This window comes from Pseudochaenichthys georgianus, chromosome 1, assembly GCF_902827115.2.
Source record: "Pseudochaenichthys georgianus chromosome 1, fPseGeo1.2, whole genome shotgun sequence".
Classification (NCBI taxonomy): Eukaryota; Metazoa; Chordata; class Actinopteri; order Perciformes; family Channichthyidae; genus Pseudochaenichthys; species Pseudochaenichthys georgianus.
This window is the reverse complement of record NC_047503.1, coordinates 1463894-1481032: the sequence shown is the minus strand read 5'-3', so window position 1 is coordinate 1481032 and position 17139 is coordinate 1463894. Positions and strand designations below refer to the sequence as shown.

At 46.3% G+C, this 17139-nt stretch overlaps 1 protein-coding gene across 1 annotated transcript; it reads left to right on the top strand.

Moving 5' to 3' along the window:
• Nucleotides 1-13543: 13543 nt before the first annotated feature.
• LOC117451655 (THAP domain-containing protein 6-like) lies at nucleotides 13544-15456 on the top strand. Its single transcript, XM_071204935.1, has 5 exons — nucleotides 13544-13625; nucleotides 13877-14067; nucleotides 14471-14584; nucleotides 14922-15132; nucleotides 15245-15456. The coding sequence occupies exons 1-5, from the start codon at nucleotides 13544-13546 to the stop codon at nucleotides 15454-15456; spliced, it is 810 nt and encodes a 269-aa protein (XP_071061036.1).
• The last annotated feature ends 1683 nt before the right edge of the window (nucleotides 15457-17139 follow it).

Below are 17139 nucleotides of genomic sequence, written 5' to 3'. Positions count from 1 at the left end.
ATGAATACACACTACCGCTGCCTGCTGGTAAGGAGAGTTATTGCCACTCACGCATGCGCAGTTCGTACGTGCTCGGCTGAAGTCTGGCTCCAGTGCAACACATGGCCAACACGCAGGAGAACACGCTGACGCAACAGCGTGAGCAGAGATAGACTGCGCAAAATATACAGATAGCAGGAGACAGAGGACAGCCACGGTCAGATAGCAGGAGACAGAGGACAGCCACGGTCAGATAGCAGGAGACAGAGGACAGCCACGGTCAGATAGCAGGAGACAGAGGACAGCCATGGTCAGATAGGAAAACATTCAGGAGCTATCTGGATCAGTCTTATGCGACAATGGAAACTGAACTAAAGAGAACATTTGAAACTTTAGCAGTCTGCGTGATCTGCCTGTAGGGAGGGGCGGGCCGGCCCTGCGAGTAAAGTAACGAGTAAAGTAACGAGTAAAGTAACGAGTAAAGTAACGAGTAAAGTAACGAATTACTTTATGTAGATAGTAACGAAGTAGTGTAATATATTACTTTTTTTTAAAGTAATATGTAATATGTAATATATTACTTTTTTTTAGTAACGACCCCATCTCTGGTAAAGGTACAACTCATGTAGTGCAGTGGCGTTGCGCAATATTTCGGGGCTCCCCCGCAGGTCGGACCATGGGGCCCCGCCCCCTCCCCTAAATCAATAATAGAGTGACATGGGATAGACATCGTGGCCACTTTTTTAAATGTTTTTTTTTTCAGGCATCTTTTGTAAACAGTATAGGCCTATAGGTCAGTAGGAAATTTCTGTATAATATACATCTGATTTAAACAGTAAGGTCAGTAGGAACTGTATAATAATATACATCTGATTTAAACATAATTGACAAATACAAACAAGTGGCTGTGTATTTTTTGTAACATGAAGGTATATTGTAGAACGTTATAGCCTATCATCATTGGAGTTCACACAACGGAACGGTTCACATATATATAACATTCTGTATAAAAGAAAAGTAGCCTACAAAAAACAAACAAATAAAACACATCCTAGGCTACATAGAGGATGCAATCAGGAGCTGCTTTGTAGGCCTATTATTTTATACGAGCGCGTCTCCTGGCATTCTTCTGCGCAAAGTCCTGTATAACAGTCTTTAAATCTATACTGCGTGCGCGTCGGCTCTCAATACTAAGGACTGCTAACCCAGACAGTCTCTCTTGCGACATTGTGCTCCTCAAATATGTCTTTATTAATTTAAGTTTTGAGAAAGATCTCTCAGCACTGGCAACAGTCACGGGTATAGTTAAAAACAATTTCAGTGCTGTGGCAACATCAGGGATACTTGGCAAAATGGACTGATTTTCAATGAGCAGGGTTTGTGCCAGGTCTTTGATTGTTCCACGCTCAATTTTCTTTATAGTAGGTCTAAGAGCATTACGGAGGGACAGGATCTGGAGAGGAAACTCGGCTGACAGGTCGTCTTTATACTGGCCTGATAAAGCACTTGCAGACTCAGACAGATCCTTGTCTGTTGCGCGCAAAAGTTCGCGGGGAAGCAGAAAAGAAAATCGCTGTGCAACTTCGCTCATTCCAACAAATCGATTTTTGAGTTGGGCAACGACAATATCGATATTTGCGTAAAATACCCCCTTTATTTTAATTTGCGTAAAATATCCCCTTTCTCTCCATCGATTCGAGAATTTCTCTCTCTAGACCTGCAGCAGTTTTGTCACAGTCTTAAGGAGAACCCAAATGCAGCACTCGAGAAACCAAGGAGAATTGGTAATATCCTTTATTGGAGATTCCACTGGATCGGAGGAATACCAACCGGGCAGTATAACGCACCAGAGGACAGCGGGCAGAAGGTGAGTCAGGGACAGGCAGAGGGTCAGGGAGTAAGCGAGGCGGTCAGCGTGGATACAGGCAGGGTCGGATAACAGGCCAGGCAGGATAGTCGAGGGACAGGCAGGATCAGGAAACAGGCAGAGCAGGCAGGTCGGGGACAGGCAGGGTCGGAACCGGGTAGGCAATCTAGTGTTGAACGCGGGAGAGACAAGCATGAGGCAAAGTACAATCTGGCAAAGAGTGTGTGTCAGGTGCGAGTTTAAATACTGGCAGAAGCTAATGGGTGCAGAAGAGAAAGAGAGTGAGTTAACGAGTGGGTGTGGAAAACAGGTGAGACAGGTGAATGGAAAACTACTGGTGAATGATGGAGCAGACTATGACAGAACCCCCCCCTTAATGGACGGCTCCTGACGTCCCTAAATGCTAATCTACAGATGAAGGTGGGAGGTGGGATTAGTACTCATCTGAAAAAGTTCTTTCCGCCTCCCTCTCCTGCCCCCTGTGGGAATCTGCATCTTCATCAGAAGCCTGCCCCTCGCTGTCCTCCTCTGACGAGCTGACGGTAAGAGGAGAGACTCTCCCTGTGTCTCTGCCCGTCAACGTGACGGTCTTAGACGGTTGCTCGGGATTACGCCGATGGAACTCCCTGATGAGCCGGGGGTCCAACACATGACGAGCTGGAACCCAACACCTCTCCTCAGGGCCGTAACCCTTCCAGTCCACCAGGTACTGGACTCCTCTTCCTCTGCGACGGGAACGAAGAAGTCGTCGGAGAGTGTACGTAGGCCCGCCGTCAATCATCCGGGGGGGTGGTGGGGGAGGGATCGCAGGAACCAAGGCACTCTCTCGGACAGGTTTGATCCTGGAAACGTGGAAGGTGGGATGGATCCGCAGAGTCCGAGGCAGTCTTAGCCTTACTGCTGCGGGATTGATTATTCTGACAATCTCAAACGGTCCAATGAATTTAGGTGCAAGTTTCTTTGAATCCACCCGTAAAGGAATATCCCGGGAGGAAAGCCATACCTTTTGGCCCACCTGGTAGACAGGTGCTTCAGAACGTCGGCGGTTGGCAGAGGAGGCGTACCGGTTGGCCGAACAGACGAGAGTTCTCCGGGCTTGATTCCAGGTCTGTCGACAACGACGGATGAAAGCCTGGACGGACGGACAGGTAACCTCCCTCTCCAGGGCCGGAAACAGAGGGGGTTGAAGCCCGTAAGCACACTGAAATGGGGACAGCTTGGTGGCCGAACTGACCAGAGTGTTGTGGGCGTACTCGACCCAGAGCAGCTGTTTAGCCCAGGCCGCTGGGTTCTTGGAGACTATACATCGTAAGGTTGTCTCCATCTCCTGGTTCTTTCTTTCTGTCTGACCGTTGGACTGCGGATGGAAACCGGATGACAGACTGACCGTGGCCCCAAGGAGCGTGCAGAATTCCCTCCAGAACACCGAGGTAAATTGAGGACCACGATCGGAAACCACATCAGTAGGCAGCCCATGGAGCCGGAACACATGGAGCAGGACCAGCTCTGCCGTCTCTTTAGCTGAGGGGAGCTTGGGTATCGGCACAAAATGAGCCATCTTACTGAATCGGTCTACCACCGTCAAGATGGCAGTGTGTCCGTTGGACGGTGGCAGACCAGTAACAAAGTCCAAAGAAATGTGAGACCAGGGGCGATGAGGGATAGGCAGAGGTCGTAGGAGACCAGCAGGAGCTTGGTGAGAAGACTTGTTCTGATTGCAAACGGGGCAGGCATTAACACATTCCCTGGTGTCCTCCTTAAGTGTTGCCCACCAGAACCTTTGCTGGACTACCTCCCATGTGCGTTGGATCCCAGGATGGCAGGTGAGTCTGGAGTTATGAGCCAACTGGAGAACATCAGACCTCAACGTCTGCGGAACGAACAGGCGGTTCGGAGGACAGGCACTGGGTCCCGGCTGGTCCTGCTGGGCAGCCTTGACCCTCTCCTCCACCTCCCAGATGAGGGCGGCGACGAGCTGAGAAGTCGGAAGGATGGTGTCCAAGCCCCTGGGAATGTTACCTCCCTCTCCAAACTGACGAGAAAGAGCGTCAGCCTTAATGTTCCGAGAACCAGGGCGGTAGGAGAGGGAGAAATTGAACCTAGTGAAGAAAAGGGCCCATCTAGCCTGTCGGGAATTCAGTCTGCGGGCCGACCGGATGTACTCCAAATTCTTGTGGTCGGTCCACACCAGGAAAGGTTGACTGGTCCCCTCGAGCCAGTGACGCCACTCCTCCAGAGCCAACTTCACTGCTAGCAGCTCCCGGTTTCCCACATCATAATTCCTTTCCGCTGGAGTCAAACGCTTTGAAAAGAAAGCACAGGGATGGAGTTTTTGGCTGTCCATTGCTCGCTGAGACAGGATGGCTCCCACCCCCATATCAGAAGCATCCACCTCCAAAACAAACTGTCTTACAGGATCGGGTACTCGGAGGATGGGGCCGGAGGTGAACCTCGCCTTAAGGTTCTGGAATGCCTCCTCAGCCGAGGAGGACCACTGGAACATGACCTTAGAGGAGGTCAGGGCTGTGAGAGGAGCGGCCAAGGTACTGTATCCACGAATGAACCTCCGGTAGAAGTTGGCGAACCCGAGGAACTGTTGTAGCCGCTTCCGGGAATCTGGAACCGGCCAGGAAGTGACTGCATCAACCTTGGCAGGATCCATCTCGATGCTCCCTTGTCCCACGATGTATCCCAGAAAAGAGACAGAGGATGTGTGAAACTCGCACTTCTCCGTTTTAACAAACAGCGAGTTCTCGAGTAATCTCCTGAGAACCGCCTGGACGTGGTGCACGTGTTCTTTCAGTGTCTTGGAAAAGATCAGGATGTCATCCAAGTACACAAACACGTGTCGGTCCAACATGTCTCGGAGCACATCATTTACCAACGCCTGGAATACTGCAGGGGAGTTGGTAAGCCCAAAAGGCATGACTAGGTACTCGTAGTGCCCCGAGGTGGTGTTGAAGGCGGTCTTCCACTCATCCCCCTCGCGAATACGTACCAAGTGGTACGCGTTACGCAAGTCCAGCTTCGTGAATATGGTTGCTCCCTGCAACAACTCAAATGCAGAAGAGATAAGAGGCAGTGGGTATCGATTCTTGATTGTAATGTTATTAAGACCCCGAAAGTCGATACAGGGCCTTAGGGTCTTGTCTTTCTTCTCTACAAAGAAGAACCCTGCGCCAGCAGGTGATGAGGACGGGCGAATAATCCCAGCCGCCAGAGCGTCATTGATATAAGTCTCCATGGAAACTCTTTCCGGAGCAGACAGGGAGTACAATCGACCCCTGGGAGGGCTGGTGCCGGGATGCAGGTCGATGGCACAGTCGTAGGGCCGGTGTGGTGGTAGGGAAGTAGCCCTCGACTTGCTGAATACTTCCTTGAAGTCCAGATATTCCGGTGGAACTCCTGTAACATCCAGAACTTGGCTGGGGTTCCCCGAGCGTTGAGGCGCGGCAGCCTGTTTCAGACAGATCTGATGACAAGAGGGGCTCCATCCCAAAATGGCTCCCGTCTCCCAGTCAATGTTAGGGTTGTGGCGGCGGAGCCATGGGTAACCCAGGATAAGCGGGATATGTGGAGACCGGAGAACATGAAACTGAATAGTCTCGTGATGGTTCCCAGACAGGAGCATGTGAACGGGTACAGTCTGATGAGTCACTGTCCCCAGCAGGTGACCGTCTAAGGCGTTGGCTGGAACTGGGCGAGATAAGGGAACCCGGTCTATACCCAACTGCAGCATAAGCTCTTCATCCATAATACTCGCGTCCGAACCAGAGTCAATAAAAACTGCAAGAGCCTGAGAGCTATCCGGCAATAGCAACCTGGCGTGGCTCAATGGTCTCTGAGTGGGAACAAATCCAGGGGTTTGGCTCACCAGTATGTTCCCCATTACTGCTGAGCCTTGCCTTTTACCGGGCAGTGAGAAACGAAATGGCCGGCCCGGCCGCAGTAGAGACACAGGTTACGACGTCTGCGATGCTCACGTTCCTCCAAAGTGAGGTTGGTGCGACCCACCTGCATGGGCTCATCCCCCCCTGGTTGCGGCTCTGGAGTGAGGTGAGGAGTCGCAGCCAAACTCGGACGTCGGGGCGCCCAGGCATGTTGAACTTCCGCCGATCGTCGCTCCCGTCTCCGTGTCTGGATGCGCCGATCCATGCGGGAAGTCAGTTCAATCAACCCATCCAGTGAATTGGGCAAATCAAACGACACAAGCTCATCTTTGATGTAATCCGCCAACCCACGCAGATAGGCGTCACACTGGGCTGCAGAATTCCAGTTGCTGAGGCGGCTCCGGGTGCGAAACTCAATGGCATAATCCACTATAGATCCATTACCCTGGCTCAGGTTCAATAGTCCTCCTGCAGCGTCTGGACCCACAGACACGGGTCCAAACACCTTGCGCAGCTCCGCAGAAAAAGCGGGGAACGAAGAGCAGGCGGGTGTTTGTTGCTCCCATTCCGCTGTGCCCCACAGTCGGGCTTTCCCAGTCAAATGATTGACCGTGAACGCCACACGAGCAGCTTCAGAAGCGAAAGTGTGTGGCTGCAGTGCTAACAGGATAGAACAGTTCGTAAGAAACGGGCTGCAGCCCTCCGGTTCCCCGGCGTAGCGCTCCGGAGTTCCCACCCGAGGCTCCGGGGTAAATCCCATCAGAGGTGATGCAGAAGCGGGTGTCGACGGCATAGGAAGAGGCGCTGGAGCGGCCACTCCTGCCACTAGCTGCTGCACAGTAGCCGTTAGCTGCTGTAGCTGCGCAGCTAAATAGGTTAGCGTCTGGTCATGTGAAGATGTAGCATGATGAGCCTCGGTGGCCAGGGCGGCTATCGAGGCTTCCTGCCTCTGGAGAGCGTCCTCAACTCTCTCGAAACGGTCTCTTGGTGAAGAGGAGTGCGCTGGGTCCATGTTCTGGCCAGATTGTTCTGTCACAGTCTTAAGGAGAACCCAAATGCAGCACTCGAGAAACCAAGGAGAATTGGTAATATCCTTTATTGGAGATTCCACTGGATCGGAGGAATACCAACCGGGCAGTATAACGCACCGGAGGACAGCGGGCAGAAGGTGAGTCAGGGACAGGCAGAGGGTCAGGGAGTAAGCGAGGCGGTCAGCGTGGATACAGGCAGGGTCGGATAACAGGCCAGGCAGGATAGTCGAGGGACAGGCAGGATCAGGAAACAGGCAGAGCAGGCAGGTCGGGGACAGGCAGGGTCGGAACCGGGTAGGCAATCTAGTGTTGAACGCGGGAGAGACAAGCATGAGGCAAAGTACAATCTGGCAAAGAGTGTGTGTCAGGTGCGAGTTTAAATACTGGCAGAAGCTAATGGGTGCAGAAGAGAAAGAGAGTGAGTTAACGAGTGGGTGTGGAAAACAGGTGAGACAGGTGAATGGAAAACTACTGGTGAATGATGGAGCAGACTATGACAAGTTTGGTCTGTGACTGCATGGAAGCCCAAAAAACTTTCGTTTATTTTCACCTCTGTAGGGTTTCCATTTTCATCATTTGCTATAGTAACATATCTGAACACTTGACTCAGTTGGTCTACTTTTGAAATGTCCTGGGTAGTATCCATTATAATCGAATAGAATTCTGCATTCTGTATGTCTGTAATGATTGTGTCCTGCACTTTTTTCGATAGCAATGAAATTATTTCGTTTTGAGTTTGAGGATTTAGGTAGTGCACCTTCTTTTTGCTTTCAATAAGCCTTTGCAGAACTGGATCATAACGCGCCATAAATTCTATGGTAGATAAGAAATTACCATTATCTATATCACCTATTTTCTCTCTGTGACCCCGGAAAGCAGAGTTGCGAGAGGCCAGTGTTAGTGTAACATCAGTTATTCTGGTTAGGACGTCGGTCCAAAACCCCACCTCTCTCTTAAACTCAGATGATATTTGCGCGTCAACGGTCAGATTATTTTTCCACGTATCATACACGACACATGCTGCCAAATGAGAGCGAGAGAATTCGTGTTCCTTAATCTTTTTAGAGAGACCCTGCCAATCATTTATTCCTATTCTCCACGCATGGTGGAGGTGATGGGCAGACGGTCCGTCACCGAACAGCCAGCACTGCTCACAGTACACCCGGTCCATAGATGGCGAGTAACACAGCCACTTGCGCGGAATTCTACATCTAATTGTGGATGTTTTGTTATAGAACTCTTTTGAAAAGCACCTTCCCTTCCCATCCCTTTTGAATGGCCCTTCAGGCTTGCATGGCCCGTTATTCAGAATGTACCGTTTAACATCATCGTCTTCTAAATCTACAGGGAATTTCCCCCTATCAGTAGGCTATTCAGTCACATAGTTTTCACTGGCCAACGTGTCCCTGGGGTGGGTGGGAGCTGCTGTCACTGTCGGGGCACGGCTAGCTGGCTGGGCAACCTTGGCTATGTCTGAACTGGCCTCGGAGGGGGCACAGCTGACTTCTTGCTGACCTGCAAAAAGGAACGGATTATATTCCAATTCCAATGTAACCTGTAGCATACTCTTACTGGTTATGGCGAATAAAACTTTCTATTATTCTAATGTCTAACCTGTCTCGAAGCGCGAGGCACGACTAGCTGGCTCGGCTGTAACGGGGCTGCTGGGGTCTGTGGGGGCACGGCTAGCTGGCTGGGCAGCCTTGGCTATGGCCTCGGAGGGGGCACAGCTGACTTCTTGCTGACCTGCAAAAATGAACGGATTAGATTCCAATTCCAATGTAACCTGTAGCATACTCTTACTGGTTATGGCGAATAAAACTTTCTATTATTCTAATGTCTAACCTGTCTCGAAGCGCGAGGCACGACTAGCTGGCTCGGCTGTAACGGGGCTGCTGGGCTGTCTGCCTGGACTCGGAGCTGACGGCCGGGGGCCGGTGGGGTTTGCTAGCGGTCTATCTGCAGTAACGTTAGAGTCTACGTCTACCTTTGATGCCTGCCGGAACAATGACGTTATTTTATGTAGTTTTGCCCTCTCCTGTTCGGCTTTCGCTCTCATTTTGCTTTTCTGAGCACCGCTTGGTTAGTGGCGCTTCATTTTTCATGTTTACCGGCAACGCAACTAATGAACGTTATTTATATGAGCAATACTTCCCGCTTTGTTTTGAACGCTGCCCAGCCTGCCAATGAACATTAGTTATCAGCCGGCTAGCCCTATCGCAGGTAAGCAAATAATTATAATGATACACTGTTGTACTACTACAGGCAGCGTACACATGACGTAGCAACATAGCAGGGAGGGGGGGCCCCGCCCTCTGCGCCCTGTTCCCGCGTTACGAAATCTAAGAGGATAGCCTACAGTGGGGGCGGGGCCCCCTAAGCTCCGGGGCTCCCCCGCACCGCGGGGGGTGCGGGGGCCTCCGCTACGCCACTGATGTAGTGCTGAACCAAGCGGCAAACTGTGGGGTAGAGCCGGTGTAGGTACCAGATGTGTTCGGGGTACCAGATATGTTCGGGTGTATTTCCGTCGCACCCGTCATCCGTCATATCCGTCGACTCACCTCCCTCTGCTCCCAGCGCTCTGCTGCCACACACCGGCCGTCTGCGGAACTGCAGCCGGAGAAACTCGGGACAGCTTGTTATGTTTACTTGTGCACATAAATAATGTTTCTAATTATTTACAATTAAAAAATATATATATTCTGCGTTACTTTAGCCAACACTTTTATAAGGCCACGAGATTAGATAATTACGAAATGTGTAGATAGAATACATATCTTTCAGGTTGTTATTTTGTCATTATGTTTCATGTTTTATTTACCTTTTATATAGTACTTTTTATATAGTATCTGAACTTTGGAGAGGAGTTGGGAGACACACGACACATCAAATCACATCTACAGATCAAGACGAAGCGACTGGAAGTACTCCTAGCGTGAACATGTTTGTGAAAACGTGTGCAAAGTCTCCGAAAATCCTAAAAATAAGCTCATATTTGAATTCCCCATAAAAAACACATCATTCAGTAAAAACAAGGCCCCACTGATCATCTGCTCCCTGATCTCTCGGCGAATTGAAAGTACTTATTGCCTGAGATTGCATGCTGTGGTTTTATTAAATGTGACAAGTGCTAGGACTGTCTTATGGAAGAAAGCTTTCAGATGTGCAGCTCCACTAACATGGAACAGTCTGCAAGAAGAATGGGAAATTACCAAGCTAGTACCACTACATGTTTTTAAAGCTTGGTTGGATGCTATAAAATCAGATGCTGTTGGTACCTGTACATGTGGATAGATATGTTGTTCTGTTGTTTATGTTTGTATGTCTTCATGTGGAACCTACTGCTGCAGGTCTCCCTTGAAAAATATATCATTGATATCAATGGGATTTTACCTGGATAAATAAAGGCATTGAATTGAATGTCCAATGAAAACATATCCAAGTGTAACAAACATCCAGTATTAACCTTACTGTTTTTTACTAACAGTAACCAACTAATAATTTTCATAAAGTGCATATTTATTCCAAACTCACAATATATAGATGTAATAAAACAATGCTCAATGGTACACAGTATCCAAACTCTTTAGGCACTGGTCAGAGACATTCATGTAAAGCAGATACTGAATCCAATACTGGTAAAAACGTTGCAGAGATCAAATGTTTCCTTGTCTGAACGGAGAAACCTCATTTTTAAAACAACATTTTCAGTGTGTGACTTGAAAGATAAGTTCTGATCAATAATAAAACCTAGATATGTGTATGTAGTGACCCTTTCAAATGTAAATATCAGTCCTTGAACAGTACAAATGTTGGGGAGAAAAGAAGTTAACTTTTTGCCATTGAGATATCATGAGTTTGGAGTTGTCTGCATTTAATACTAACTTGAGTTGAGATAAATGGGATGGAATAACATCAAAGGCAAAACATAAACAACAGAACAACATATCTATCCACATGTACAGGTGCCAACAGCATCTGATTGTGTAGCATCCAACCAAGCTTTAAAAACATGTAGTGGTACTAGCTTGGTAATTTTCCATTCTTCTTGCAGATTGTTCCATGTTAGTGGAGCTGCACATCTGAAAGCTTTCTTCCCTAAGACAGGCCTAGCACTTGGCACATTTAATAAAACCACAGCATGCGATCTCCGCAATAAGTACTTTCAATTCGCAGGAGATCAGGGAGCAGATGATCAGTGGGGCCTTGTTTTTACTGAATGATGTGTGTTTTTTATGGGGAATTCAATATGAGCTTATTATTAGGATTTTCGGAGACTTGCAGCACGTTTTCACAAACATGTTCACGCTAGGAGTACTTCCAGTCGCTTCGTCTTGATCTGTAGATGTGATTTGATGTGTCGTGTGTCTCCCAACTCTCTCCAAAGTTCAGATACTATATAAAAATACTAAAAGGTAAATAAAACATTAAACAATGACAAAATAACAACCTGAAAGATATGTATTCTATCTACACATTTCGTCGCTGGAAAATATCCCATGAGCCATCTAGTGTTTATATATATCTATGCCCCGAACCATAGATATATATAAACACTAGATGGCTCATGGGAGATTTACCAGCGTAGCTGACTGCCGCATCTTGCTACAGTCCAACAGTTACTCTGATTCGCGTTATGGTAGCTGTTGTAAGGGTGAGTGATCTGCACAAAAATACTCTTAACTCGCTGAAATCTTGACTGATTTACAAACGGTTTGGTTTATTATAAACATTATTAGCATGGCTATGATACAGGATGCTTGGACATGTTGAAATTGCAGCTTTTCTTTGTGTATGTGGTTGTATTTATTAGCTGGCCTAATAACAAGAGGCTGTCAGTGAGACCTAGTATTACAAAGTTCACCCAGCAACTTTACAACCAGTGGGGAGAGGCAGAACTGCTCTTTCTTTTCAACATAACTTAAGTTACACATATTTCTTCCAAGTGGTTTGGCTTGTTAAAAACATCTTGCATTATGATACAGGAATTTGCTGGCTTTGTGTTTACAGAAGTACCTGACTATGCCGGACTTTTGTGCAGCCTACGGATGCTCCAATCGCCGCTGTCCTGCAAACAAGAACCCGGGGATCACCACATATGTTGATGTTTGCTCAGTCTAATAAACCCATACATGGTTGTGAAAGAATACCAAAGCTGAGGCTGGACGATGATTGATTGTTAGTGTGCCATGTGTCACTGTGGTGTCTTATTGGTTTTGTGGTATACTGTATTTTATTTTAATTGTGTGCAAGACACATTTAAAACAAATAACCTTGAACCTTGAAGCCCCATCTCTCCACACCTGCTCCTGCTTCCTACATCCCCTCCACACCACACCAAGTTGTTCTTCTTAATAATAATAATACATTTATGTTGGGGGGCCGCCTTTCATAACACCCAAGGACACCTTACAGGGGCATAGGGGCAATATAGGGAACAATTTAAACAGTGGATTTTGTGATATATCAGCCGGGGTGAGTCAAGACAAACCACTAATGGACTACAGAAGGACATATGGTACAGTTATATTATTCTTGGTCTTTTTTCAATAACATATTTCAAAGGTTCTTGGATTTGTTTACAAATCTAGAAACTAAATACAAAACTAGGATGATATGAAGATCTCATGTCAAAAATAATTGTGATAAATTAGACAGAACTGGCCTGTCTGTGAGCACATTTTATGTTGGTTTGGTTCTTCTGATAAGGTGTGAATATCTAAATAATATACCAACATATGCTATTGTCATTAGTTGTGTCCCTGTTCTTCAAGCTAAGGCATTGCTCAATTAACAACTCTTGGTTTACAGAGTGGTAACATGAGACTGATTTTTATATAAAATATAAATGTATTTTAATTTTAGAATTTATTTATAATTTATTTTAAATATTGACAATATAATAAATAAATGGAAATATATACACCGGCAAATATTTAATATAAATACCTTGTGTGTGTGTATAGCTATTGCTTTATCTGATTAATGTTATTTTCATATGAAAGTCCATGATTATAAGTATGCAGTATCATAACTACATCTTTGATGTTTATAAAAAACCAAACCGTTTGAAAATCGGTTGAAAATTGAGCAAGCTATGGTTATTTAAATAGTAAACCATAATGTTATGAATGAGAGCACTGCCTGTAGCAAGATGGCGGCCAAGTGGCAACGTCGGTCTCCATTGGCCAGCAGCGCGTGTGAGCCATCTAGTGTTTATATTAGGGCTGTCAAGTTAACGCAAAAAAAAATTAACGCCACTAATTATTTTAACGCGATTAACGCATGTGTATTTTTTTTCCTCGGCCGCCCCGTAGTTTCAGAGCGCATCGAGTTTAAAATACCATCTACAAGCTGATGCTGACAGCCCCACTCCTGCTGTCCGCTTGTGGCAGACCACACTTCCACGCTCACCGGCAGGCACCGACTGGCCATCGGGAGGGTGTGTGTTTGTGTGGCGCGAGTGAGCAAGAGAGAGACCGTACGTGCATTGTTGTTGTTAGCATCGGGTGCTAGCTAGCTGCGCTAACGGATATAAGGAGCTGTTTAAATGAAAACAGAGGAGCGCTCTATCCACACAACTGCACCGAGCACTTGACTTTATGCAGGAAGTCAGACAGCGGGACATTGTAGGAGAAGTCAGCACACTCATGATTGCAGCCATAGACATATAAAGAGTAGACGCCGCATTGGCTGCTGGGGCGCAAGAAATACGGCCGCCATCTTGGACCGGTCATCCTACAGACATTCTACCCAGAGACAGCAGAGGTTTCAAGATGCCAGAGCACTGTGCGGGCGTTTTGCTGTGCAAATCGGCGGACGATTGCGAACAGGGGGTCGGGGGATTACTTTTCACAAGTAAGATTCAACATTATTATTGTACTGTATTGATGTCCGCCAGCGAAATCGTAGCCAGCAAACATTATGTGGTATGGCCAACTGAGACTTTATAAATCATATCTGCTGTAACAAGTGCATTTCCCCCGTTGTGGGATGAATAAAGTAAAATCTAATCTAAATCTATCTATGAAGAAGGAAGAAAATAAGCTTGACCTCCTTCTTAAAAAATGTTTGTGTTGACTCTCAAATCTCCCGTTTTTATTTTGAAGGTTCCCAAAGACAAAGATATGAGGAAGAAGTGGAAGTTGCTTTGAGAAGGGAAGGGTTCACTGCAAGCGAGTCATCCGTGATTTGCAGTGAGCATTGTAAGCAGGACGAGTTTGACAGGACAGGACAGATTGTCCGACTCAGAGATGGTGTTATTCCCTCCATCTTCAGCTTCCCGGTTCACCTCCAAAGAGTAGGTGTATCATCATAAAGCTAATAGCATTCATACATGTAAATATTCTATTATCAATAACAGGGCAGGGTGAAATGTGTGTGTGTGTGTGTGTGTGTGTGTGTGTGTGTGTGTGTGTGTGTGTGGTGTGTGTGTGTGTGTGTTGTGTGGTGTGTGTGTGTGTTGTGTGTGTGTGTGTGTGTGTGTGTGTGTGTGTGTGTGTGTGTGTGTGTGTGTGTGTGTGTGTGTGTGGTGTGTGTGTGTTGTGTGTGTGTGTGTGTGTGTGTGTGTGTGTGTGTGGTAGTGGTGTGTGTGTGTGTGTGTGTGTGTGTGTAGTGTGTGTGTGTGTGTGTGTGTGTGTGTGTGTGTGTGTGTGTGTGTGTGTGTGTGTGTTCTTTTCAAGTATTCTGCTTCTTCATTTTAGCTGGAAAAGGGCAGGACTACGTCTACTTCCAGAAAAGCTGAAGAGAGCCTGTCTGTGGCCCCTCAGGACGACCCAGAAGCTTCAACCTCACACTCACAACCTCAGCCTAATGATGTGAGTATTTCTATTTTCAACATCATATCATAAGGGTCCTAGACAAAGTCAAATCTCTCTTGTTTGTTGACACTCATATTAAACACACTCACAAATAAACCCATACACACACAATTGAAGACATGTTGAACATGCATTCCTGGCACACTCACTCACTCACACACGTGTGCACACACACACACACACACACACACACACACACACACACACGCATGATGCTGGCAGTGGCTTTGACAGGTGATGACTATAAGAAAGAATGTGGGCCATACTCTAGTTGTGTCAAAGTGATGTGTGTGAAGTGAAACATCACTCAAACCATGTTCATCCCTCTTTCTAGGATCATAGCGATGTCTCGCCTGCTTCTCCTACTGCTCTTAAGGCCAGACTCAATGAAGCTTTAGCAAGAGTGGAGAGTCTCGAGCGAGAGAGGAAGAATGCCATGGCTAGAGAAAAGAGGGCAGAGACCACAGTGAGGAGTCTTTTGGGGGATTTGAGGGAAAAGAACCTCATTAATGAAGAACTCAAAGAGAGGCTTGATTTCTACTCGGGTAAGATGAAATTAGCACTTTGAAATGCATGACATCTTACTCTTACACTCTTTATTAAACTCCTTTGTTATTATATGAAGGGACTTATAAAAAATGTCTCATACAATTTCAGATCTTCAAATAGACTTCAAGGCAAAGCAGGGCCATGAGTACTCAAAGGACCACAGAGAGTTTGCCCTCACTCTCCATCTACATGGTCCAAAGGCATACAAATACCTCAGAGAGACTAAAAATCTTCCCCTCCCTCATCCACATACATTAACAAAGGTAGTCTTAATGTTGTTTCAATTTCATTTTTGGAAATTACGGTTGCAAATACGTTAAATAGCTACTTCTCAATTTTTTTTTTTACAAGGTGGCTGTGTTCGGTGGATGGCAAGCCTGGCCTGAACAAGATGATGCTGGATATGCTGGAGAGAAGATGCCAGGACGACCAGGCTCAATATGGATGTGTTTCACTCATGTTGGATGACATGGCCATCAGGAAACATGTGCAATATAATCCACATAACCAGTCAATGTCTGGTTTTGTAGACATGGGTGATGGAAACAATGAGACCGATGTTGCTACTGAGGCTCTGGTGTTCATGGTGGTTGGCCTACAAGGACATTGGAAGGCTCCCATTGCATATTACCTGACGAAGTCTCTATCACCTGAAACACAAAGGGTCCTTCTCAGTCATGCTTTGGAGGAGCTGCATGCACGGGGCATTCGGGTGGTATCTGTCACGATGGATGGGCATGCCTCCAACGTCAGCATGTGCAACCAACTTGGGTGTGAGCTGAAGGGAAACCCACAGGAGCCACTTAAAACCAGTTTCCCCGCATCCCTCGACTGGCGACAAAGTATTTGTAATGATGGATGCATGCCACATGCTGAAGTTGGCACGTAATATGTTGCAGGTAAATGATGATTGTTGTAGATCTATTTGTACAAGTTATGTCTCTTCTGCTAAAAGTTGTATCTAAATATTGTTGTCTGTTCATTTGCACGTTATGGCTGGACGTGATGATCAACATTTTGCTGTTTGTACTTGTTTGAGCAGTGACTGAATCTTTCTCTGCAGGCATACAGTCCAATTGCAACGACCACCGGACAGATCAAGTGGACGTTAATCAATCATCTCAATGATGTGCAAAAAAAAGACGGACTGCATGCTGCCAATAAAATCACAGACAAACATGTCTACTTTGAGAACCACAAGATGAGGGTGTCCCTGGCTGCACAAACACTGAGTCGCTCCGTGTCAGTTGCTCTCCACACAGTGAGGGATCTGAGGTACTCTCAGTTCAAAGGCTGTGAGGCAACGGCAGAATTCATTGAGGTAAACAGTTAGTGATTATAGAACCAAGTACGTGTTTGTTTTTAAATAATTGATCAAAATGTGATTTGAGCATCAGGAACAATTTGTTGATAATTCTCTAAGTTCAACATGCAAATATTTTCATGAACCGTGATATTGCATATTCATAAATACAAAAGTTTGTATATAACCTTACACAAACCTTCACACATGTTAGAGTGGTAAAGCTCTGTGTGAAATTTGCTGTAGCACAAAGCAGCCTATGGAGAGAAGGAAGTAAAGCAAATACTAAGTTTGCATGTTGCACGTTGAACATACAGTTTAGAAATAAGTACTCTGTTCTCTTTATGTCTTGAATAGATGAGTATTGATTACAACTATCTGATACCTAATGAAACACTGTAATGATAGTGATTTAGATGCCGATATTTCTTTATAGATGATTGACAGGCTGTTTGATACAATGAATGGACGCAATCCTCGTGCCAAAGGATTCAAATCTCCCTTGGGTGCTTTGAATTGGATGGAGAGGAAAGCATTTTTGTCAAGAGCCAGGGAGTACTTGCTCACTTTGGTGACAAAAGATGGAACACCACTTCACCGATCTAAGAGGTCTATTAAAATAGTGCTTGTTATTCATGCATGAAAAGTTCACGACATGAGTTCAACGATACTCTGTTCCGTTATGCATCGAGTTCATAAG